The 27,929-nt window shown below is 32.6% G+C and overlaps 1 protein-coding gene across 2 annotated transcripts; it reads left to right on the forward strand.

The window, feature by feature from the left end:
• The first annotated feature begins 45 nt into the window (after window positions 1–45).
• On the forward strand, window positions 46–27,929 carry fln (flightin). 2 transcript variants are annotated; one of them, XM_076416529.1, is made up of 4 exons: window positions 46–400; window positions 2,779–3,010; window positions 24,593–26,814; window positions 27,276–27,929. In XM_076416529.1, exons 2-3 carry the CDS (start codon window positions 2,787–2,789, stop codon window positions 24,882–24,884), a joined length of 516 nt encoding a protein of 171 aa, XP_076272644.1. In that variant the 5' UTR covers window positions 46–400; window positions 2,779–2,786; the 3' UTR covers window positions 24,885–26,814; window positions 27,276–27,929. The 2 variants fall into 2 exon arrangements, with proteins under 2 accessions (XP_076272644.1, XP_076272645.1); XM_076416530.1 differs by having other exon boundaries at window positions 260–400; window positions 25,095–25,183; window positions 27,636–27,929.

Raw genomic sequence — 27,929 nt, forward strand, 5'->3', positions numbered from 1 at the left:
TCCCATAATTCTCAACTCCAACTTGTTAAAATTGCAAGCCAACGTTATTCGGATTCCGAATCTTTTAAATTTATATTGTGTCTCCTGAACCATCCAGTTGTTTTGCCCAGAGCCGCACACAGATGTTCGTGGCAAAAAACTAAAAATCTCACTCAACGTCTAATTAATAAATAGAAATAGTTTTCTAGTGGTTTCGGATGAAAATATGGATTTTTCTAAAAGGTGAGCGCGTGCTATGGTGACTGCTGCTACTACTTACAAAAATGAAAATAGCCTTGGCCGTTGGCAGAATGTATACAGGGTGGTAGGGGAGACCCGGGTATCCGATCATAATTCAAGCCCGTCGTCGGCATTCAATTGTTCGGCAGTGGACTAAGTGCTACAATTATTTTTGTAGTAGGTGAGTGGTGTAATTTTAGATAGTAATTAGTGTCGCACGTTACATAAAACCATTAGGAACGATCGAATCCATCTTATCACCCACAATACCCAATAACTAGATTAATGTGATACTAAAAAATATTTTTAAAATGTTTATCGTGTATATTTTGTCTTCAGTATCTATTTAAAAGTCCAACTGACGCAGGACACTTACATAATATGTCATATATATCTAAATTATTTCATCTGTTTTTTTCTAAACTCGCGGTTTTTTAAAGGTCCCTTGTTTACCTCTCGATATCAGTTTTATATATACGTGATCTATATCACAACACCTTGTTTTTTTTTCCCTAGCTTTTACCTACTTTATACACGTATTGTATTTTATTTAAAAGAAATTATTAATTAAATTAAGGCCTCAAAGATTCTTAACAAAGTTAAAAATAAAAATAAAGAAAGTGAAATCATTAAAAAATAACTATTTGACATATAAAACCTAACGTAATATAGTGTGAACTTATTAATGGACTTCAAATGATATAACTAAAACTAATTATAAATCGAAAAAATTCTTGGCTTATATGTTAATGAATGGAATATTACTATATAATTAATAATCTTGATTAATAATTGATATGGTTTAATTCATTTAGGGCAAATTTTAAATGCGATTATTGATCCAAATTAACAATATTACTGAAAAATAGAAGTAAAACTTTTGGGGAATGCAGAAAGTATAATATCGAATGTGCTAATAACATATTTTAGCATTAAAATACTTAGTTAAACTAGAACTACAATATATTCAGAAATTTGTTTGAATTGGGAATGTGAAAAAATAATATAATTGATAGCAACAGAAAAAAAATCGTATAAACCAAAAAATATATAAATTAACATAACCCTTGATAACTTTATAATGCTAAAAAAACTTAATACATATCTAACATAAGTACCAAAGCATAAAATTCAAGAATCACATATATTACTGAATTAACCACAATAATTAAATATAATAATTGAAAATGTAATTACTACTGCTATATGATGGTTGAAAATATTGTTCGTGTATCATAAGGCATTGTCATATGAATATTTATTTATTCGTGTGAATAATTTATTTAAAATATAAATGTTTAGAATTATATTTCAACACAAGAAGTTTTTTTGGTTTTATAATTAATTAATTAATTAATTAATGTACTTCAATTGTTTTTTTTTTAATATCTATGATTTTAATTTCATAAATATTTTAAATAAAACATTTGAAGTACATTAATTAACGTTTGGCAAAACTGCCAATAAATAAAATCAAGCCTTCTTTTGTCTATTAAGATTTCAAAGTAAATACTTAGTTAACAAATTAATAACAATTAACAGTATTAAAAATGTATTAATAATTTTTAACCAATATTATTTCAATATCATTAAAAATGGCTAATAATAGACCACATATTATAAATAATATTTCACAGTTCGCATTTACATAAAATTATAATAATATAAAATATAATACAATAATTTGAAATGTGTAATATATATATATATGTATATATATATATATAGCCAAGTGTCCAAAAATTCTCAGTGTTTATATCAATACAGAGTAACGTTATATGCTAATGCCATCAGAAAATAGTAAGACCTTAAACTGGTATATAGCTGTTTATTATGAAACCCTTTTACGTGTGCCTCAATGTGTTATTTATCTCAAAAAGGCTGATAATTTTTGTTTTTTTATCACGATTTTTTCATACCTTCTCATATACTGTTGGTTTATCGCTGATTTTTTCATCAAAAACTCAGCCCATACCGAACCTTAGCACCTGATTGATCTTCATTAGATTTCTGACTATTCTCTAATCCTACAAACCGCATTATGGCGTCATTTTGGGTGGATTAAAAATATTAAAATCAAGTGAAAGCAAGTTTTAACTTCAACAACGTTTGTTTATAAATTACGTTTGAGTACGCCCCTGATATAATTATATTAAAATAAGTAATAAATAATTTCTATTAATAACAATGATTACTGATTGCATGAGAGAACATTATGATAACTAATTATATAATTAACTTATCTGAGTGAAAATTTCACTTTAATATATTAAAATCCGACAAAAAAAAGGATTTATATAACATCAAGTTATTCACTGTTTATAGGACAGCATATTTATTAGTCCACGAATAGCGGACGAATATAATTATACTTTTCACAAGTAATTTGAACTGTTGAAATTATATCTTAAACAAAAAAATGGTCTGGTTTAATAAATAACCGATTGAACTGTAACAGATGGTACATAACTTAGATACAGAACATTCAGGGAACTACAGATGGTCTACACTTAATAGGATTTAAGAAAATATGATGATAGAAATATTTGAATTTTCAAGACTAAATTATGGATGACGACAACGCTGATTGGCTGTCCGCTGCCACCGAACCCGATCCGGAACCCACCCCACCGCCAAAACCCGCCGGAGGTGCCAAGGCCGCTGCTGGCGGACAAAAGGCTGCTGCTCCAGCCGGAGGAAAAGCTCCAAAGAAAGATGACCGGCCTGAAGCTGAACCCGAATCAGATTATTTAGATCCAGACAAGTTGTTGTTGTTTAAGCATTGGATAAGGTACGTCAAGTGTCATTTTCTCAATTTTTTTTTTGATTTTAGTCCTGTAGAAACACCACGTTAATTTAGTTACTCTAATATCCCACATTGTTTTGTTCTCTGTTGTTTAAGAATACCTCATTGGTTTGATATGATCTCAAATGTGTTTAATTAAATTTATTTAATGCGTTGAGGTTTATTTAGGTTTTAGATAAATGCAGTTTTCTTAATTTTTATTATTATTTATTTATTACATTGTTACTAGTCGTTCGTCTAACCTACGATTTGTCTTTATGATAACTTAAATCCAGGTATATAACTAGGATGACCCATCGGACCCATCTCATTCTCTGGTGAAATAATGTTTATACATGCCACTGCAGTATTTTTTATTATATTCACCTCACTACACAACACTACACAAGATCAGTGGTTTGATTATTTTGAGTCTGTGTCCTGTTTGGTGGTACCCAAAAGCTGCAATACTTCAGTATTCTTATGAGAATGGAGTCTTTCCTCATGACCCCTTGCAATTCTCTTGATTTCTTGAGTGACTATGGGTATCTGAATGTCTCGATGTAGGTAATCAGTTGACTTTGTCCTTTGTTCTGAAAATTTTTTATTTTATTTATGTTACTCTTCGCAGAACATCCGCATAATTGAACTCCGTATGTCCATATGGGTTTCAGTATTTGCTTATATAATAGCAATATATATAAAATATAATAATATATAATAGCAGTATATAATAAATACTGATAATTGTGATTTTCTTCCAATTAGCCAGTACATTTTCCTATATTTCAATTCCAGTTCTTTTCTTTTCTTCTTTATACGTTCCTTCCAGCGAAGTTTTGCATCAAGATTCATTCCGAGATATTTAGCGTTGTTGCTATATGGAATGATATTATTATTATTATTGGTGCGTGTACGGTCTGTTTATAGGTGAACTGCACATGCAGATTTACTTTCATTAATTCTTATTTTCCAAGCTTGTGTCCAATTATTTATATTGTCACTTGCCTGTTGTAATTTTCGTGAGTTTCCTTAATGATATGATTGTGAAAATAGGTTAGCTATACTGACAAAAAATTATTTAATTATATCCTATTGGTCATCGTATTTTTAACACTATATATAAGAAGCTATAAAGATTAATGATAAACTTTAATTTAACAGGTCTAAAAAAAGACATGAAAATTGATTGAATATTGATAATTAAAAATAAATAGTATAGCTTTTACTATACTTGAATTGAATTTGTATGTATATATGTTTAATTGAATAATATAATAAAATATTAATTTAAAAGAATAAGAGACTGATTATATTCTTAAAATAAACTTTAGATATTCATTATATATATATTGCAACTATTATATAACATTACAATTAATAATATTTATTAATTAATGTATTTTTCAACGAATTTCAACATTTTTTAAAACAATCTCTAATATCACAATAACCGTGTACATAATCTTGCATTCTACTATTAATTAATGTACTCTAAATGAAAACACAACAATTTAATAATTACTAAAATTTTGTTTTTATCAATTTTACTGAATAAAGATATTATATAAAGGGAATGAAACTCTATTAATATAATTATTTTTACTGTATCAGTATTTCATCTGTAGTTCATTATTGTAAAGAGCTACAAGAAATACCCAACAAAGTAAGTAAGTAAGGACGACAATTAATAGTTTGGCAGGAATGTTATAAGAAAACCCGTTTAAAATCCCCCTTACATATCTGTATTATTTCTGACGATAGCTCAAAAGAGAAAAACATCCGAAAAATCTACAATGAAACCACCACAGTTTTGGCAGACCTTCGATTATCTTCACAATAGCTATGATGTCGAAAATAATTAGTGAACCAGGTAGATAACATTCCAAATTGTCTGACTATTTTTAGCTGGAACACAATGGAAGTTGCGTACGATGTTAATTCGAACCGATCTCCACTGCCAATAATTGTTGACGACAAAAAAATGCCCACTTTTCCCGAGGATATTTTTTTCATTCGTATATACATATATCGTCAGAAAATATCAACAACTTGTAAAGTCTTTTCTTGTACGTATTATATGTTTTGATATATCGTTTCCATTTCATAGTCTTTGAAATTAAAGGTTCAGTTTTCTTTCACCGAAAATCGTTAAAATATATAATATACTAGCTGAACCGGCAAACGTTGTATTGCCATGTAAATAATTTCTAGTGCAGGAAAAAAATAACTAACTTATTGGAAGTGTGTAAGGATGTGGTATTAAACAACCAAACATTAATTTTTTTAATTTATTTTAAGTAATAATTATTTATATCATTAATTCATTACATAATATTAATCCCTTAATGTTACAGCGTGAACAATATTTTTTGTTAGCCCGTCTTCAGCTAATACGAACAAATTTGATGGTTTATCCACTCGAGAGCATGTAACGTATAATTGTCCGTGTGAAAAACAAGGTGTCCTCAAATCTAAGACACAAACAGACATTGTTCGGCCTTGTTAGTTATTAATAATAAATTATATTCAATAATATTAGTTATTAATAAATAAATAATAAAGTTACTTGACAATATATTTGTTACTAGCGACCCGCCCCGGCTTCGCACGGGTGCAATGCTGATACTAAACGTTGTATATAAAAACATAGCGGCCCGCTCCGACTTTGCACGGGCATAAAATATATATGCCTGTCACTCAATGAAAACATGATTAAAATCGATCCAGTATTTTTGGTTCATTCATTACTGCCCTTGGCCTGCACGCATTAAATTTGGAGTAAAACAATTCCTCTTCCCCTATAATTACTATGAAGATTTCCTGCTATCTCTGGAATATCTAAATTCATACAATTTTTATTACATTACACATTTTTAAACGCAAATTTTAAATTTGTAATATCTCCGAAAATATTTGTTTAATTTACATGCTGTAAGGAACCATAATGATCTATATTAATTGCACACTGTATTTAAGGTACTTAATTCGATAAGGATTAATGCCGTATTGCTTAAAATAGCTTCGTAAATAAGCCATTTTCTCACGTAAAAAGTAAACAATAAAAATGGTTAATGTGGGTTATCCCTAAAAGATAAACATATACCATCGCGGACTTTTTTGTAGACCTTTTTATGGTGTACAATACTGTAGTACATTAATTTGATCTAACTCGTAGGGTTAGGCAGCGTTTTTGCTAATTGCTAAATAAGCCTAAAAAATAGGTTAATTTACGACATCACGTTAGAAACCTCTAAAATTAGCAATGTTGCCTTAGTATATTATGCATGTATTATACATATAAACCTTCCTCTTGAATCACTCTATCTATTGAAAAAAACCGCATCAAAATCCGTTGCACAGTTTTAAAGATTTAAGCGCACATAGGGATATAGGGACAGAAAAGGCGACTTTGTTTTATACTATGTAGTGATGAGAGTTACACTGAGATAGCAAAAATGTTTAACTAATACGTTTGACGCATAAACACCAATAATAGCCGAAATCTGTAGAGGGTGTGCGAGAAGGCTTATTGTTTGAGAGAAATAGGAGACCATCTTTGTTGTCATCTCTACTCCGTCCTCCTGTTTACTGGGTGAGAAGTGACACCGGTAGACATATGGAGAGGATAACTTACCAAGTGATAATAATTAATGTTATCGAGCGGGATAAAAAATGATAATATTGTTTAAATGTCTATTAAAAAGCAGGGGTTGGTGATAGAAAAGTGAAAATTTAGGGTTGTATGTATTTTTAATAAAAAAATTTATCCAAGAAATACAAAAAAATTGGGGTGGAAATCCCTTATTACTTAGGGGTTTGAATAGATAGTAGCCGATTGTCCGCCCTGCTAAATATGCATAAACAAATTGCATAAGAGTCGGTCAAGCCGTTTCGGAGGTGTATGGCAACGAACATTGTGACATGAGAATTTTATATTTAAGATTAATATTAGGTCTATACATTTGTTTTAAAAGATGTTCTCTCTCTAAAAGATGTTATGAAATTTGAAGCGTTATGGTGAAAAATCGGTACAATGTATTTTATTCAAAGTGTTCTCCATCGATAGCCGCTACTGTTCCCATCTTTCAGGCTATTTACGGATTTTATCTCGAAAGAACAATGTATTTTGAGGTTATCCATAAACCCTTTTTTTGGTATCTCCATAAGAAGTTAAAGATTGCTCAGATAGGTCACGAGTGATATGTCGAGACAAGTAGTAGTCAGAAAGAACAATATTTGGAGACCACGATGGATCGAGTAACAATTTCCATTTCTATATTTCCAAGTATGTTTCTACCGGTTTTGCAACATATGGTCGAGCATTGTCATGCTGAAGAATATCATTGTTGTGTCTTTGCTCGTATGTCGTAATTTTTACACGCAGTATTCAGCATCAGTATAATGCATCAATTGTAATCGATAGCAAACAGTGATGGTTTCATCGAGTTTTCATCACATCACCACATTTAAATGTTGAAATGAGTATTGACATGTTAAAATCGATAGAGCGTAAGCTTAACACAGTTTTCGATTACTGAAGAAAAGTACGAAGTGGCACATACTAGGGATGCAGAGAAAATATCGATATTTTCTGAAAAAAATCGATATTTTTGGCCGATATTTTTTTCCCGATATATCGATATTTTTTCAGAATAACTAAGATATATTTTGCGTGGACCTACTTTTTCACAATGTTCCAAAAGATTCATAGTGTGTAGTGTATTTCTTCCACGTTCCAAACTTCATGGTCAACAGAAAAGTGAGTGAGTTAGTGAGCAACTGACCAAAACTTGTAAATATTAATGTAAAAAAATGTTCTCAATATATTTTCGATTTTGCGAAAAATATTAAATATTGGCTTAAAATAAGATACTATAAATATATAAATAAGATAAGAAATTCCTGACATTTAGATATGAAGTAAAAAATACTTATATTACCTGTTAATTATATATCTTGAAAGATTTTCAAAATATTTTGCACGAAAAATTAATATTTATGGACCAAATTTTGATTAAACATATATAAATCTTATCGAATATCGAGGGAGTAAATACAAACCAATTAAACAGCTTGTAAGACACATATTTTTGTAAAATATCTTTCCTATGAATGAACACGATCTATTAATGTGATGTTATTTTTGATGCAGTTGACTCGCATCCAGATATTTGTCAAAATTCAAGTTTGATTTTACCGAGTTTCGAGCAATATCGTATTTGTTGACTTCGTGAGCCTGTTTTGCAGGTGAAGTGATGAGTAATTTATACGCGCTGGTTCATGTCAGGTTGTTATTTAATGTTAATTATCAGGTGTTATATGTTTTACGTAATTGGCTGTGTTAGATATTTAATAGGTTTGATTTAGGGACATGGGAGAATATATTTATGATTTTATTTTTCGTAAGATTCGGTAACGAGCCAATTAATTACTTTATTTTAAGTACATTATGAAGGAATATGTAGTTTACTACAGTAAATAATACACGAAGAAATACCAAAGAAGAACATATTATGTTTTTCCAAATACGGACTGAAAGTTCATGTTTAGGCGACAAAAGAATTCATATAATATACATATCAGATTATATCAGAAAACAATGGCCTCTACAGCCAAGCCGTAGCTGGAGCTTTTACTTCTCTAAGATGGTGTATATGGAAACGAAGATACATTGCAATCAAGACTAAAATTCACCTCTTTCGGCCTCTTATCCTGCCAGTTCTTCTGCATGGGTCCGAAACTGGAATACTGTTACATTTTGATATGCGTAAACTTGAGGTCTTATAAATTATACATTTCTTCACTGATTATTGGTGAATTTGACTTGAGTAATAAAAAATAATAGAATAATTGCTAATAGTGATCTTTCATTAGATGTAAAACTGACTAATTCCCTTCACGGGTGATACACTGATTATAGCGACTCTCCAACTTTTCGATACCATTTTTGTAGTACGACTTGTCCTTTGTTTCAAAATAGGTCTCAGTTTCAGCGATCACCTCTTCATTCGACGAAAATTTCTTCCCATCGAGCATTCTTTTGAGATTTGAGAACAGGAAATAGTCGCTGAGGGCCAGATCTGGAGAATACGGTGGATGGGGAAGCAATTGGAAGCCCAATTCATGAATTTTTGCCATCGTTTTCACTGATTTGTGACACTGTGCATTGTCTTGGTGAGGCAGCACCTTTTTTTCTTCGGAATCTAAGAGGTTTTCCGAGGTGAACAAGTCTGATAAACAGTGAGGGACATTAAATTAATTTCTCAGTATGATCAAAAGTTACATTCTACTAGTGTATGGCATAATGAGTATGAAGAATCACAGCGAAGATGAAGGGGTTTCTCTTTAGCAATGACAATAATTTATAAAAACTATTAATATTTTGCTTGGTAAGCAATGAAACAGCACTAGTGAGATAGTTCGAGATGACATTTTCAGTCAGTTTCTGTGCTCGTTGCATCTGCCATTCTTGTGGATCTTTCCCATCTCGTGGAAGTATTCATAACTATTAAGCTGAAAGTTCTTTGATTGTTTGATCTGGGTTTTCATCCAATCAGTTTTGTAATTTACTATATTTCTATATATTTAAATCGTTTAAGTTAAAACCAAAACCAACAAATAATTGGGAAATGGTCGAGTAATATTACCATAAATTTCTAAAAATGTTTGATCGGCTAGGACAGTAAGCAGATTTCTTCAAAATAACAAAAATAATTATAGTATCACCGAATATAAGAGTTTTATAATTTAGAGAATAGTTTTAGCCGTTTGGAATTTGGTTTTCTAAGATTTTTGTTTAGTTGATGTCTGGAATGAATTCTTCAATCACTACTATCCTAGGAAATATATAAGAATAATGAATGGATGGATATATTAATGGAAAACTATATACAGTCAGTCAGTCTAAACAAAATACAGTCAGGTGTTGAGTTATATAAATAGAATAGAACTAGTCCAACCCACATTATTACTCAGTAAAAGAAGAATTTTCTTTCATAAACATTAGATTTTTTAATGTAATTCTTTTTAAATGTTTAATGTACTATTAGACAAATAGCCTCTTGTTGGGGAATGAATAAAACCTGATAAAGAAAATAATCTTTCTGCAGATCCTGAGGAGTACAAACTTGTATTATATTATATGAGCATATTTTTTTATATTTAGATAACGTTCAAGTTTGGAAAGCTCTAACTGTATTTTTGTTATATGTGGTTGATCACTGTCCCTGTTCACAAAAACAATAAAATCATCATCTTCTTACTAGTATTGCTACTTCTGTTACTCCCTAGGCATGAATTGCTAGATGTGTATTCTTTGGCTGTTATCCTTTTATCACTTTAAATCGTTGAAATGAAAACCAAAACCAACAAATAATTGAGATATGGTTCAGCAATATTACCATAACTTTCTAAAAGTGTTTGATGGGCTAGAACTGTAGACACATTTCTTCAAAACAACAAAAATAATTATAGTATCGTCGAATTTAACAGTTTTATAACTTAGAGAATAGTTTTAGGAGTTTGGAATTTGGTTTTATGAGACTTTTGTTTACTTGATGTCTGGAATGAATTCTTCATTCAATACTATCCTAGGAAATATATAAGAATAATGAATGAATGGATATATTAATGGAAAACTATATACAGTCAGTCAGTCTAAATAGAATACAGTCAGGTGTTGAGTTATATAAATAGAATAGAACTAGTCCAACCCACATTATTACTCAGTAAAAGAAGAATTTTCTTTCATAAACATTATATTTTTAATGTAATTCTTCTTAGTTGTTTAATGTACTATTAGACAAACAGCCTCTTGTAGGGGAATGAATAAAACCTGATAAAGAAAATAAACTTTCTGCAGATCCTGATGAGCAAACTTGTATTATATTATATGAGCATATTTTTTTTATTTAGATAACGTTCGAGTTTGGAAAGCTCTAACTGTATTTTTGTTATATATGGTTGATCACTGTCCCTGTTCACAAAAACAATAAAATCATCATCTTCTTTACTAATATTGCTACTTCTGTTACTCCCTAGACATGAATTGCTAGGTGTGTATTCTTTGGCTGTTATCCTTTTATCACTTTAAATCGTTGAAATGAAAACCAAAACCAACAAATAATTGAGATATGATCCAGCAATATTACCATAACTTTCTAAAAGTGTTTAGTAGGCACATTTCTTCAAAATAACAAAAATAATTATAGTATCATCGAAAGTAACAGTTTTATAATTTAGAGAATAGTTTTAGGAGTTTTGAATTTGGTTTTCTAAGATTTTCGTTTAGTTGATGTCTGGAATGAATTCTTCATTCACTACTATCCTAGGAAATATATACGAATAATGAATGAATTAATAAATTAATTAATAAAATAATTATTAATGGAAATCTATGAAAAATCTAAGGCATGCATCATTGACATAAAATTGACAAATTAAATTTTAAGTGGTGTTCAATGGAGTCAGAAACAAAAGACTCGTTTATTCCACCGTACGTATTACACGTTACTCATTTGGAGCCGGTCCAAATATACTTAATTTTAAGGTCTATTTAAAACTCGACCAATAAATAATTTAGAATAAAAAAGACACTTGTGTACTTTGTAGTATTAGCGAGAAAAGTTAATTAGCTTTCCATTGTTAGTTTTGGTTTATCGTTGGGATTTTGAGCGTGATAAATGGTCCTTCTAAAAATATCCGTCTATTATTTTTTAATGCTTCTTGATTGCTCAATCGAAAAACGTAAATTTAAGTGTTTTCTTGATGTGAAAAAATATTTATTTTTTAATACGTATTTATCTAGTTTTTAACTGAACGTTTTATTATTAGATTTCAAACAGACAGGGCTGGGCAAAATACGTACTTTGCTTTAATTAAACTACTACAATTACAAAATATTATCTCACATATATTTAAAATGCAAAATACAAAATATTTTTAAACATTCTTAAAATATAAATTATAAAATACAATATGTTAACTAATTTTATTCAAAAATACAAAATACAGTCAGGTGTTGTGTTATGTAAATAGAATAGAACTAATCCAACCTAGATTATTACTCAGTAAAAGAAGAATATTCTTTCATAAACATTTAATTTTTTAATGTAATTATTTTTAATTGTATAATGTACTATTAGACAGACAGCCTCTTGTTGGGGAATGAATAAAACCTGATAAAAATGAATACAAACTTGTATTATATTATATGAGCATATTTTTTATATTTAGATAACGTTCAAGTTTGGAAAGCTCTAACTCTATTTTTATTATATGTGGTTAATCACTGTCCCTGTTCACAAAAACAATAAAATCATTATCTTCTTTAGAAGTACTGCTACTTCTGTTAATCCCTAGGTATGAATTGCTAGGTGTGTATATTTTGGCTTTTATCCTTTGTGTTTTATCCTTATATATATATATATATATATATATATATATATATATATATATATATATATATATATATATAAATACAGAGTATCAAACTAAACAAAACTAATAAAATAACAAGTAAATCTACCAGATAATGGGACGATATATAAGATAACAAGACAACGAGTAACTTTTATGTTCAAGAAAAGTCTTTGTGTTGTTAGAACTATTGAATATACACTATTGAATATACAATATTTCCCACAGGCCACAAGGACAGAATATAAATACGAGCTTCAGTAGAGTATATACCTAATAAGGTAAATAAAATAATATATAAACATAATAACGTAAAATATAAATTATTATATATTAACACTAATTACTATTAAAACTTAGCAGCAAAACTAGGAAGCACAAGATTTTTTCAATAAATTTTTTATAAAATATACATTTTTGGTTTATCTTGGCTATTTAACATACATGAATGTAAAACCATGTAATAGTCATTAATTAACAACAACCATTATAATTCATAGTAACATATTTTTTTAAATGCGAATATTTTTGTTTAACAGAACACAAGATCTTAGTATAACTATGATATTTAATTAATTTTTTTAATAATTACTACAAGTAAATAAGTACATGTTTGTAGTTAATAACATTATTTTCGATAAAATACCAATTATTTCACGTATAGAATACAACATTTAAAATCATATATATTTAAGGAAAAGTACAAAATAGACATCTAACAGGTCGAAAAGTCCCCGGCCTACCATAGTAAAACACATTTTTTGGCAAAACTAGTTTTTTTTATACAACATAATTCCCTTCAAGAGTGATACACTGATTATAGCGACTCTCCAACTTTTTGATACCATTTTCGTAGTATGATTTGTCCTTCAAAATAGGCCTCAGTTTAGGCGAAAATGTCTTCCCAGCGAGCATTCTTTTGAGATGTGAAAACAGGAACTAGTCGCTGGTGGCCAGATCTGGAGAATATGGTCGGTGAAGAAGCAATTTGAATACCAGTTCATGGATTTTTGTCATCGTTTTCACTGAGTTGTGACACAGTGCATTGTCTTGGTGAAGCTGCACTTTCTTTTTCTTCAAATGCGGCCGTTTTTCGGCGATTTCGTCCTTCAAACGGTCCAATCTGTTGACGGTCCTTCCTTTTTCAAGGTGGTCAATGAAAATTATTTCATGCGCATCTCAAAATACAGACGCCATAACCTTGCCAGTCGACTATTACATGCTTTGGAGCGGGTTCATCGTGTGTAGTACACACGGATGACTGTCGATTGGACTTCGGAGTGAAATTATGGAACCATGTTTCATCCATTGTCACATATTCATGCAAAAACTCTATTCTCAACTCTCAAAAATTATTATGCTTGATCATCTTCAAACACTGCTCAGAATCATCAACTCATCGTTGTTTTTGGTCAAAAGTGAACTCACGCGGCACCCACTTTGCACAGAGCTTTCGGATACCCAAAATATTCGTGAATTATATGATGTACACGTTCAGTTGATATTTTTAGAGAGTCTGCTATCTCAATTTCAATTTACAACAACCTCTTTTGGGCGTCCACTCCGTTTAGCGTCTTCGGTGTTCATTTCACTACGTGTAAACTTAGCATACCAATCCTTGATGGTTGATTTTCCTGGGACACTGTCCGGACACTCGGCATCAAAACAAGCTTTTGCTACAACTGGTATGTTTTCCCTTCACAAAGCACTATTTTATTAACACGCGAAATTCCGTTTTATCCATTTTTTTCACAATAACAAAAGTTGCTTCACTCAAAATGCTATAATTCAGACACTAATGATCCGACAGCTATCAAATTTATACACGCATCTTTTGAGGGTTAGAGCTAAATAAAAAATGGATTAATTCCATTTTCATTCTATTCCATATGGATTTAATTCTAGTAGCGCCATCTATGTGTCAGGCTAGGGACTTCTCAATTGCAATAATCTATAATAAAAAATAATACACCAGCGTTTAATACCTGTATTAATATTTAATATACTAATTGACGTCTCTTTTTCGTAAAATTTCTCAACTATATAAACACAAGACGGTTTCCTACTAGGAACAATTTTAGGAATCAAAAATATTCGTTTTTTAATAATAAATAATTTAAAATATATACTTACAAACGTTTTTTGATATAGTAATTTTTTATATTATACTAGAATTTAAAATCGTAGTAAACATTTCCTAGAAAATCCAATATAAAAATATTTTCTCACAAATACCCATTAAAAAAACTAGACGTTTTGGCACCGCTTTGCTTTTCTTTCCCGAAACACATGGTGAAACTCAAATATCATCAACCTTGCATTCATCCATTGATTCATCCATTCATATTTTACCCGCACATTATATATATTATATCATATATATATATATATATATATATATATATATATATATATATATATATATATATATATATATATATATATATGTATACCTTCTTATATTATTTTTCTGTCATTTTCATACTTTTCCTGCTCTGTCTCCAATCATGCAATATGTTCTTTCCTCTATTCTGATTGAAATATTTATGATGATTCATTCATAAAAATATAAAATATGATGAAAATAACCTTCCGAAATCTCCATTTAAAAAGCGCCTTTTAAAATAACATTTTACTGCGTTTTTATTTGTTTTTAATTTATTTATATTATTACTAGGGCGTTGCCGGTTAATCTACAATTTGTCTTTACAATAACTTAAACCTAGGTAAATCTAGGAAGACTCATCTTATTTTATCTCTAATGTGATAATATATATGTGTTAACATTGCCGTTTCTCTATTAAATGTACCTATGCAGTCTGTGCAGTACAGAATATAAAATGGTTTGATTCTTTTGTGTCTGTGTCCTCTTCGATGTTAACATGAGAATGATGTCTGTCCGTAGCTCTCCTTTCAATTCTCTTGATTTCCTTATTTTCCTACAATACTTCTCAGGAATTTGTTCTGGAACACTTATATTTATATGAATTTTTGTGGAGCATCCCAATAATTGAATGCCATATGTCCGTTTATGTTTCAATACATGTTTATATGTTATGAATTGGTTATTGTACTGATAATTGTGATTTTTTTCCAATTAACCAATAGTTTCTCCTGTATTTTAACTACAATTTTTCCAACGAAGTTCCAGTTTAACGTGGGTTCAAATCATCTCAGTCTTATCCAGCCTGGTTACTGGCGTCACTGTAATCATTTTGCTTGTCATGCACTCTTACCTAAGGACAATTACAAATGTTATACAATCACAAACATACATTTACGACCATGCCCCAGCAGGATTCTGTCGTCTTTGCGCTAACCAAATCCGCATGTATTATTTGTCGATTACGATAGAAGGTACTTTTATAGTGTTACAATCACAATATGAATATAAAATAAACATAACATATAACAAAATGTGATAATATGAAAATAATAGAGTAGAATGGGATATCGCTCAGCACATCTATATTTATATAGATTTTTGTACAAGGTATAAAACACAGGTAGATTTGAATAGCAAAATATGTGATTAGATATAATGTTGTTGATTAAAAATTTCAAGGAATCTAAGAGGTTTTCCAAGGTGAACAAGTCTATCAGACTGAGGGACGTTAACATTTTCCATATATACTCCACAACCTATATATTAACCAGATGATTGTTTAATACTCTGTAGGAATGTTCGTCTAGCCGGTCGGAATGTGTGGCTGTCAATGCGATTGTTTGTCCGAACACTCACTAGTATTTTGTGGAATAAATTCACGAGAACTAAAAATAGTGGTTGAAGAAATACTTGTTTATTTCGACTTAAATTGATACATGTGGTCGACGGGAGAATTGACAGGCTATTTGGTTAGGTAAAGGAAGTACGGTAGCGCTGTGGATGTGGTACTGTTACAAGGGGGTAGAGAAAAGAAAAGAGAGCGAGACGTCGTCGTGGTGGTCATTTATAGCTGCGAACCGCATAGTACCAATCCACCAGCGTTGCCAACCTTAGATTTTGATGTAGATGAATGCGTGGTGGCCTAAAGGGTTGTAGCGGTCGCTACATCACTCTCCTCCTAGTGGACCTGCCGTGGAACGTACCTCTATGTGGTGCAACCGCAATTACGCAATGAATCGCCTATGGACTGCTTATGAGATGGGGATCCCAACCTTAGTGAGGAGTTTTACGGGATCAACTGCTATCGAAGTTGTAGCAGGACGTCGTTCATCTTGGGGCGTTCCAAATTGTTTGACGGTACCGATAAGTGTGGTACCTTACGTGTCCCGTTTCGTGATGCAAGGGTGTTCATGTGTTGATGTTATGCATGATGGGCTTTTGTGGTTTTCGTCCATCAAGCTAGTCTCGTGGAATAACGTCGACCATGTGATGTTGATGGGTTCCATTCCTCGTGCTATCCTTCCATGCACGTGTCAAGCACCTGTCGAGTGACTTATGTTGAGCTGGTTTATCTGTTCACGTCGGGGTCACCATTTGTAGAAATGTTAGTCTGGTCGGTCGGTCTGAATGTGTGACTCTCACACACTGTGAACACTCACTACTATTTTGTAGAAGGAATTCGTACGAGAACTGAAAACACTGGTCGAAGATATAATTGTTTATTTCGATTCAAATTGATACATGTGATCAACGGGAGAATTGACAGGATATTAGGTTAGGTAAAGAAAGTGCGGTAGCGCTGTGGAAGTGGTACTGTTACAAGGGGGTAGAGAAAAGAAACGAAAAGAGAGCGAGGCGTCATCGTGGTGGCCTTTTATAGCTATGAATCGTATGGTACCAATCCACCAGCGTTACCAACCTTTGTACTTGATGTAGGTGAATACGTGGTGGCCTAGAGGGTCGTAGAGGTCGTTACAACTCTAAACTAAATTATGTTCTTCCTTGATTTACTGTTACTCATTGTTCTATCCACTCTCAGTTATCCTCTTTTATAACTAACTAGATCTTTTCTGCCCGATATTCCAGTTGTGCAAATGTACTATTTGTTCCCTTGGAACGTTTAGTCTGTCCTTGATGCCGATCTTATGGGAATAGAAAATATAGTATAAAATCGTAGTAAATATTTCCTAGAAAATTCAATATAAAAATATATTCTTACAAATATCAATTTAAAAAAAAACTACACATTTTGGCACCGGTTTGCTTTTTTTTTTCATTAAAAGTGGTGAAATTCATGATGTCATTTTTCTTACGAATATAATCGTTCAAACTTTGATTCCTTCATTCATATTTTAACCGGATATTTTTTCCACCGCGTGTATTTTTCAATAATATTGGTCAAACGAACGGTCTAGAAACTATACAGCAAGGATTTTAGTTCATACAACATATAAACAACTAAAAATATTCCATAGTTACCAGATAGCAATGGTTATGTATTGTTAAACTGCCAAAAGTGCTAGCGGTGTATCTGTCAAGCTCCCATAATTATTTCACGTGGAATTTCACGAAAAAATAACATTATCGCACCATAAATAAAGATTGTTTGGAGTGCATTAGCGGTCCGATTAAGACGGGACAATTTAATTATTCTAATTTTATGATGCATTACATGATTCTTTTCGAAATTACATCGGTACGATTTCAGATTTAATTTGCTGAACGTTCGCCAATTATTCTGTCGGGTTTGATATATTGGCGGGTGTGCTCGTGCGGGTTTAATTTTAATTTTTGTTTTCATATTTTTCAGTATTTTTATAATAAAGGGGTGAAAATATTTGAAAATGCGAATTGAAACTTCTCACAGGTCAATTGAAAAGTGCCAGGCCTGACACATAGATGGTGCTATTAGAATTAAATCCATATGTTTTTCACTTAGCCCTGACCCTCGCTGTCGGATCATTAGTTTGTGAATTAGAGCATTTTGAGTGAAGCAACTTTTGTTTTTGTGAAAAAAATTCATAAGAAGGAATTTCGGGTGTTGATGAAATATTGCTTTTTGAAGGGAGAAAATACGAGTTGAAGCAGAAACTTGGCTTGATTCCGAGTTTGCGGACACTGCTTCAGGCTAAGTTTACACGTGGTGAAATGAACACCGAAGACACTGAACGCAGTGGACGCCCAAAAGAAGTTGTTACCGACGAAAACATTAAAAAAATCCACAAAATGATTTTGAGTGACCGTAAATTGGAATTGAATGAAATAGCAGACACTCTAAACATATCAACTTAACGTGTACATCATATCATTCACGAATATTTGGCTATGAGAGAGCTTTGTGCAAACTGGGTGCTACCCGAGTTCACTTTTGACCAAAAACAACGACGAGTTGATGATTTGGAGCAATGTTTGAAGATGATCAAGCGTAATAAGCTCTAGTTTTTGCATCGATATGTGACAATGAATGAAACATGGCTCCATCATTTCACTCCGAAGAACAATTGACAGTCATCCGACTGGACTACACACGATGAACCCGCTCCAAAGCACGGGAAAATGCAACAGTTGAGACGCGCGTTGAATAATTTTCATGGACTACCTTGGAAAAGGAAGGACCATCAACAGCGACTATTACATAGCGTTATTGGACCGTTTGATGGACGAAATCGCCGAAAAACGGCCGCATTTGAAGAAAAAGAAAGTGCTGCTTCACCAAGACAATGGACCGTGTCAAAAATCCATGAATTGGACTTCGAATTGCTTCCTCATCTACCGTATTCTCCAGATCTGGCCCCCAGCGACTATTTCCTGTTCTCAGATCTCAAAAGAATGCTCGCTGGGAAGCAATTTTCGTCGAATGAAGAGGTGATCGCCGAAACTGAGGCCTAATTTTAAAGCAAAGGACCTATCGTACTATAAAAATGGTATTGAAAAGTTGGAGCGTCGCTATAATCAGTGACTAGTTAAAATAGTAAATTACTTTAAATAGAACGTGAAAACTAATTTGTAATAGTAGAAGATAAGAATGTTTTGGGTAATCAATTGGGCGTTACCATATTATATACTATAAGTCTGATAAAATATATTAAACAATAGATACAAACAATTTTTTTGTTAACTCTAGACCGGAATAACCAACAGGTTTGCTTTAAATCAATCATAACCCAATCTTTTTATAACACAGTCCGTAACTGAACCTTCGTCCCCAAAACTGTGTTGCAATTTCACGACATTAATTTATGATACCAGGACACGCGCCAAAATGTGTTTGTTTTTTTTATATTTCAAACGTGCATCAGTTAGTAACGGGCAATGTCAAAGAAACGTAGGATCTTGGGTAAGTGTGATCGAACGGGGTAAGTATAGAGCTGCAACTCCACGACGTTTGTTTTTTTTTAGCTTAATTCTTGGCACTTTTTCTTTTATGCACACTATCCTATCGTTTCTTTGACTATTTGCAGTGAACTAAGTCTGCAAGCGCATGTAATTTCTGGAAAATAACGAGCTAATAACAATATAAAGTTGTTGCTATATATACTGAAATTCAAATCGCTACATATTTATTCGAAACAATAGCATAATAGCTTCGCTGGCCTATTTATCTATTCTAGTATTTGCCTTATTAATTAATAAAGCTATAATATGTATTATATTATTTTTTTCTAGACTAGGCGTACAAATATGATTCCGTAGATTTAAAACAAGAGTATATAACTCGGTCAGTACTTATATATATGCGGTACACTTGCTCGGTCAAATACAACTCATATATCGCTAGGTTGTATATCGCAGCATTTATAAATGAATAAAACCACTTAAAAAGAAGCATGAGAGGTACTCTTCTGAGATCTGAGAACTGGAAATAGTCGCTGGGGCCAGATCTTGAGAATACGGTGGACGAGGAATCAATTCGATGCCCAATTCATGGATTTTTGCCATCGTTTTCACTGACTTGTGACACGGTGCATTGTCTTGGTGAAGCAGCACTTTATTTTTCTTCAAATGCGGCCGTTTTTCGGCGATTCCGTCCTTCAAACGGTCCAATAACGCTATGTAATAGTCGCTGTTGATGGTCATTCCTTTTACAAGGTAGTTAATAAAAATTATTCCATGCGCATCCCAAAATACAGACCCCATAACCTCGCCAGCCGACTGTTGCGTTTTACCACGGTTTGGAGCGGGTCATCGTGTGCAGTCCACTCGGATGACTGTCGATTGGACTTCGGAGTGTCACATATTGACGCAAAAATAGGGGTTTATTACGCTTGATCATCTTCAAACATCGCTCCGAATCATCAACTCGTCGTTGTTTTTGGTCAAAAGTGAGGTCGCAAGGCACCCATTTTGCACAGAGCTTTCTCATACCCAAATTTTCGTGAATGATATGATATACACGGTCAGTTGATATCTTTAGAGTGTCTGCTATTGCATTAAATTTCAATTTACGGTCATTCAAAATCATTTTATGGATATTTTAAATGTTTTCTTCGGTGGTAACAACCTATTTTGGGCGTCCACTGCGTTCACCGTCTTCGGTGATCATTTCACCACGTTTAACTGTATTTTTTCCCTTCAAAAAGCAATATTTTATCAACACGCGAAATTCCTTTTTATCCGTTTTTTTCACCATAATTTCACAAGTTTCTTCACTCAACATGCTATAATTCGCAAACTAATGATCCGACAGCTGTCAAATTTATACAAGTATCTTTTGAGAGTTAGGGTTAACTAAAAAACATATGGATGTAATTCTAGTAGCATCATCTATGTGCCAAGCCGGGGACTTTTCAATTGACCTGTTAACTGTCGTGGGAGAGAATAGAACAATAGCTCATTCAGTTTGTTAATTGATATCAATACACAACAGCAGTAGCAATTTCATTCAATTTCAGCACCTCGTAATATACTACACTAGCTGAATGCTTCATAAGCACTACAAAAGTTTATAGTCATGAATATTCCGCTTTAACTTCGATGGCTCTACTGCATTAACCCATGCTATTTTCTGCTTGGGACTGTCGTAGTAGTAGATTCACTTTTCAATGTTAGTCGCCATAAAACACAGACACATTGTTGTGTTTCAGCTTGACAAGCAATAAAACTGCGATATTGCAATGGTTCTAAATTTCAGATTCAGTCAATTCGTGTGGTCGCCATTTTTCCTCCTCTTGAATGTTTACCATCACATGTACACGCCTGGAATCAGTTGATCGATGAAAAAGTGAAGTTCTTTGAAAGCTTTGGCTCCTGCCCAATATGTCTTTCCTTTCATATTCTTCGAACTTAAAATAGATTAACGAAACTAACAAACAGATACAAAAACAAAAACTAACAAATTGATCGAAATAACAAACTGGTCGGTTCTGGAAACATATAGAAAAATAACTTTTTAAGGGAATAATTGATAAATATAATTCAGTTTTACAGAGAACTTTTAATTAGAGAGACACCAATTGTAAGAATATATGTTATTCACTCCTGATCGAACATATTCAAGATCAATGTATCGAACAGTGACAGTCAGGTAGATTGTGATAGATGATAGTCGTGTGAATTTGTTCTTAATTGTTTTATTTTTTATTCAATTATGTTTTCCAATATTACGTTAATTCTTTTACTATGTCAAAAGCACAGATCCTTCCCAATACATATACCACTAATCTACCTATAATATATGTTTCATTTATATCACTTTTCTAAGGTCTTTTTGGAACATGACAAATTCCATCACTAAGGCGCCGTGAATATCAAAACAAATTGAAAAACTGTGAAATAATTTTGAAAAATGGTTATAATTTGGTCTGACAAATTATTGCTCATCATCGTTTTCCGTGTTTCAGATAATTATTTTGTTAAAATTGAGGTATTGGCATCTATTATAAAATCCATCTATTATAAAATTAAAAAATATCCAAAAGGACCAATATCTGATAAACACAGAATGTACAGTGGTGCATTTTGATATTGTTTTTTAATAGATTACAGCATTATTTTTCATCTATATAAAATTATCACTCCTTTTTATATAAAGGCTATGTACACTACCTTTACAGCAACACTCAATGAATTTCAATAGCATTTTCCAGCAGATATAATTAGATTAATCGGCTCACATGAATATGGTTTTAAAAGTGGCCAATACACAGTCATGGGTATGTTGTAGTCACATTACTTACGTTGTTACTGAGCATTAATTGAACAGAAAATAGCCTGGAGTAAAATTTTATAATTTTTCAGTCCCATTCATTTATTAACATTTTTCAATTTCTCTTAACTGTGAAATCCTAGAAAGTCATCTTCACTCTGATAAAGAAAAAATTATTAAGTGGTCTTTTTAAGGCTAATTTTAAAGAACCTGAAGGCTTTAAAATTGAGTCAAGTCAAATCCTTCCGACTCTGTAGTCACTAATGGATATGTACCCATAAGATTTGTCGAAAAAAGTGATATTACAAGATCTGAACAGTCTCACTAGCACGCACCACATAATTCCTGATGAACAATTCGGTTTCCTGCCAAATACTCAAGCCTCTATCAAGCTGTTCGCGTTGCAGTAACCATCCATCGGGCAATTGCAAAAGGTCGTAAAGATGGAACCATCTTTCTAAATTTATTCAAAGCTTTCGATCAAGTATGTCTGGATGATATAATTTTCCTAATCCACTCATACTAGGAAGATAGATCCTTTCAAGTAAAGATAGGCGATGCGGTCTCCTCTATGAAATACATCTCTGCAGAAGTCCCGCAAGATGCTACACTAGCCCCAGCCCTATTCAACATATAGATGGTTGATTTCCTACTTCCCAAGCAATCACACATAACATTGTATGCAGACGACACAGTTTTCTTCACCACCGGTACAGTCCCAACGTCATCCGCGATAGACTCCAAGTCCAACTCAACCAGGCGATTGCGTGGTATAAATTATGGCGACTGCAGATAAACCCAAGCAAAATTCAGGCTATTTTGTTCCACCGCAAGAAGGATTTCCGCTCATACTGCTTCCAAATTGAAAAAGTCCCTATCCCCTAGCTCCAGTAGGTATAATAACTCGGTCTTCAGTTCGACCACAGGTTCTTCTAATAGTCAGTCCAAAATCAGCGCGCTATTGGCAAGGACGTGTACAACGTACTATTTCTACTCCTCTGTCGAAAAAACAAACTCCCAATCCCCCAGAAAGCGACTCTGTACAAAATGCTGGTCCGTCCAGTCTGCCTCTACGGAGCACAATTGCAGTACAGGTGCGCCTTGAGAGACAACTAGCAACTAGCAACTATCCAACGTCCAAGTCAACGCGCTACTCAATGCCTCATGGTTTATGAGGAACACAAATACACACCTAAAATCAGGCCCGTTCACGAAAAGCGTCACAAACATGCTCAGTGTGAGGTTCTTCCTAGGCGCTTTAGAATACGATATCAATCTGATCAAATCCCTACCCATCCATAAACCCCGGTAGTTAAACCAACTAAGACAATCCCAGTCGTAAACCAAGGTCTCTGTCGCCCACAAAACATAACTATCCCGAATTCGAAGCGACATCAGCAAAAGACATTTAGTTCTAGCTGGTCATCCTGGAAAGAAAAAAAAAAGAACCGGAAAGCTTTAGAATTGCAATGAATTAGCATATGCTTAGCACAATCTTGATTATATAGTAATGTATTATTATTACTTTTCTATTATTTTCTTTCTGACGAATTTTGAATTTTGAGTTACTTGAATTAATGCAAGACCAGGGCGAAATACGTCAGTGTGTATTTCCCAAATTAAAATTAAATTAGACTGACTTGCGTTAAAGTAAACACTTTAAAAAGTTCATGTGGTTTGGTTCGCTTCCATCATCTGATTTCCTGTCCGTTGTCGAGTATTTGTATTATTACCACGTTGCTGTGGTAAACTTCTTTCATGTCGGCAATTATTCGAATAAATTTGTTTAGGCGACATATTGGCACACCAAGAATTGCACGGTTATTAAAATAAAGTTGTTATTTAGACATCAGACTATAAAGGTCTGGTGTTAAATTGTAATAAAATTGTAAGTGGTCTTAACGTGGTGCTTGGAATTGGAGCGACCAAAGAATATAAGTGCTGGCCAAGCCGAATATTAAATGTCTTAACAGTCACGATTACCAGACACTAACAGAACTCCCAAACATTATTGCTGCCATTTCGTTGACATTTTAAGTGTTTTAACCACATTGTCGCAGTTTCGACCACAGCACAAGCCACAGACACCGCCCCCGGCTTCCGAAATCGAAAGATTACCGACTTTTATTTGTTTCAGGCCGAGGTTCTTGCCGTACAAATACTTGACTGACTACAGATACAACTACTACGACGACGTCATCGATTACTTAGACAAAAGGAACAAAGGCATCTACCGGGAGATACCCGTCGCCCAAACCTGGGCGGAAAGAGCGCTGCGCACTTACAATAAACACTCGAACCGACTGGAGAGGTTCCGCCAGAGAGTGGCCGACTCCAAACTAATGGAAGAATCGAGATTCAGCGGAAAGTTTCACTTGCACCACAGCAAAACCTACATCTACAAGCGATACTCCAGCATTTTATATTAGTTCGTTTTAGTTTTATAGCCATTTGACGGCGACGGTTGCCAACGTAACGTAAAAAAAGGAAACAAATTATTGTCCTGTGCGTGCGCAGAATATATTTGTAATAGAGATGGGTTTAATAAATAATTTTGAGTAAATTTCGTATAAAGATCTTTGATTTTGTGTCTGTGTCTGTCCGTTTAACTCCGTCATAATGATGTCTATTATTTTCAGACCAAGGTACCTTCAATACAAGTACATCTATGACTACAGGCGCAGTTACTATGACAATGTTCTGGAAGCCATAGAAAGCCGCAGAAAAGGTAACGAACAATTCATTTTAATCGCGTGTAATAATAGCTTAACTTGTATCATAAAATAGCCAGTTATAAATGTGAGAGAGCCACAATGAATTTGAAAAAAATATTTTTATCAAAACATTTTATTTATAAAATTATATTTAGTCTATTCAAAGTTTTTTAGTAATGCGTCATGGATATTTGGGACGTCGAAACATTGCAATGTTGCCGCATCAACTCTGAGATTTAGTTCAGTTTGGCATTGATATACAAGAAAACTCTAAGCTATTTATGTTAACATTATAGTACATCTAATACATATATTACACGAAGGACTTAAAACTACAATTAAGAACATAGGTATAACTGTTTGTAGGTTAGATTTGTTTGTAGTTAGATAGTTTAACAATTATATATCTGAGAAACGTATTTTACTTTCATTTGAGAGCATATTTACCTTTTTACGTCTAGTTCTTGTTTCCTTCGCTGGTTTGTTTACTTGTCAAGTCATCTTGGTATCACTATATATTTAATTTCTTCTGCTACTATCTGTGTACACCATTCTTCCTAAAATTAGTCACTGAATTCTGTATAATGCATTGACCATATCTACAAATCCGTTAGTATTCTGTCTCTCCTCTAACCTAATGCTCATGTTTAATTTTGAACAATTACAATCATATATATGCATACATATCTTTCACGCACTACAATGCAATTTTCTACAGTTATATTCACTTAATTATGTGTATACTTTTAGTTGTTTCCACTCTCATCACTCTGTCTCAGGAATTTCCAGCATTATCATATATCCCGAAAGTTTCCTGCAGTCACTTTCACTTTCCGACTCACTGTCCAATTCAATCACAAAACTGTTAATTTCTAATCTGTCTAAAACATGTTCACGGTTCCACCATTTATCAATTACTTACTCTTATCTTCTTCTTCGTCTTATCGAGTTCATCCAAACCGAAGGTGTTATGGTTGACAATGCTTCCTTCCAAATATCCAAACAGTTTTTGATGGAATTTCCTTCTCGACCAGCAATATATCTGCAATTAATTATTAATAAATATAATGACGAACAAAACCTAATCGGATGATATGGTAACTTTTACCTTTTTCCATCAATTTTTGTTGTCTACACTTTTTTTGTTACTGTCTTGCCAAGAGTGCCACAATGAACCATTTTGAAATATTTATATTCACAAATTCAAATTCAAATAGTTTATCTTCCTTGGTCTTATTTTATGTCTTTAAAAATTTAATTCTTTTTAAGGCAATGTCTGGAAGTTCTATTAAACCTCTCCGAGGGTTATCTTTAGACCATTTAAACCCTATGCCCTGTAAGAGTGTATGAAATGATGTCTTACATCCTTCAAAAAGCTGCATGTTCCTAACTCTTTTATGTATACTTTCGAGACAGACAATTTTCTCCAGAATAATTTTATTAAATTATGTTTATATAGATTAAATAGTTTGTATACTTACTGTACTTATACATTTCGTATATTTGGTCTAGAATAGAGTCAATATCAAGATGGTTAAGATTCATCACCCACTTTGTATGTAGATGGGTTTTCTTGGGTGAATCTGACGTATTATTCTTCATTTTGTAAGTGATGTTATTCATAATGCCCACACTAATATTTACCGCGGCAGCAACCCCCTAAAAATATTTTCAATTAAATTTTAGCGACTTACATTATTTAATATCATCAATAATTACCTCTCTAACGGAATTTACCGGCAAAATGGCCTCCATTATCTCGTTCCTTTTGGAAATAAACTGTTAAAGCCGCAATCAATTTGTGACCCTGAATATCTATTGTTTTCGGCATTTTCAAACAAACTGATATGATATATTACAACCGGCCGGCGACCAGATGTCAGACGTATGCAAAATTCTTGAAAGCAATGGTAATAAGAGGTTATAACTCTAATCTATAAACTATAGTAGCTGTATAATTATTTGTAGTTTTTAGATGTACTATAATGTTAAATTAAGTTCAATTATTTTATTTAGATTAGAATTTTGTTGTATGTCAAAGCCAAACTGAACTAAAATTCAAAGTTGATGCGATAATATTGCGACGGTTTGACGTCACAAATTTAGATCACGTATTTACAATATAACTTTGAATAGACTATAGTTGAACGTTATCCGTATATTTAGATTTTGCAATGCAGACTGACTATTTCATTTTTGCCCTTTGAAGTTCTATTGCCTCTTTTCATACACCAAAACAAGCAACACCTTATTATTATTTTTCTTCTAACAGTGCCCTGTTCGAATTTTTTTAAGAAATGAAACGAATCTCAACCGTTTAAATATTCATTTATTTGCCTTTCCATACATTTACATAATTACTTGATGAGCGAAATGTGAACGGAGATACGTAGAACCAAAATCACTTTCTTTTCAGCAAAACATATTATAAATTCAGTAACAATTAATATTCATTTTAATTTACAGGTTATAGAACAAACATTCCCAGACCTCAGACGTGGGCTGAGCGAGTGTTGAGAACTCACAGCGACCCCTTCCACAAACTGGAAAGCTTCGATCGGTACTTGGAGGACGTCAAACTAGTCACCAGGTCCGAAGTCAGCGGAAGAATCTACAGCCAGTACAATTGCGAGAGCTTCAACAAAAGATATCTAAAGTTGTAATTTATTTTGTCGCATTAATTGGTAAAGCCTTTATGTTTTCTATTTCATTAATACTTTCATTTTCACTTATGAACCCAATAAAATAATTTAGTTTTTA

This window comes from Rhynchophorus ferrugineus, unplaced genomic scaffold (genome assembly GCF_030347505.1).
Source record: "Rhynchophorus ferrugineus isolate W39M unplaced genomic scaffold, kcgeb_rfMv2 rfM10, whole genome shotgun sequence".
NCBI lineage: Eukaryota > Metazoa > Arthropoda > Insecta > Coleoptera > Curculionidae > Rhynchophorus > Rhynchophorus ferrugineus.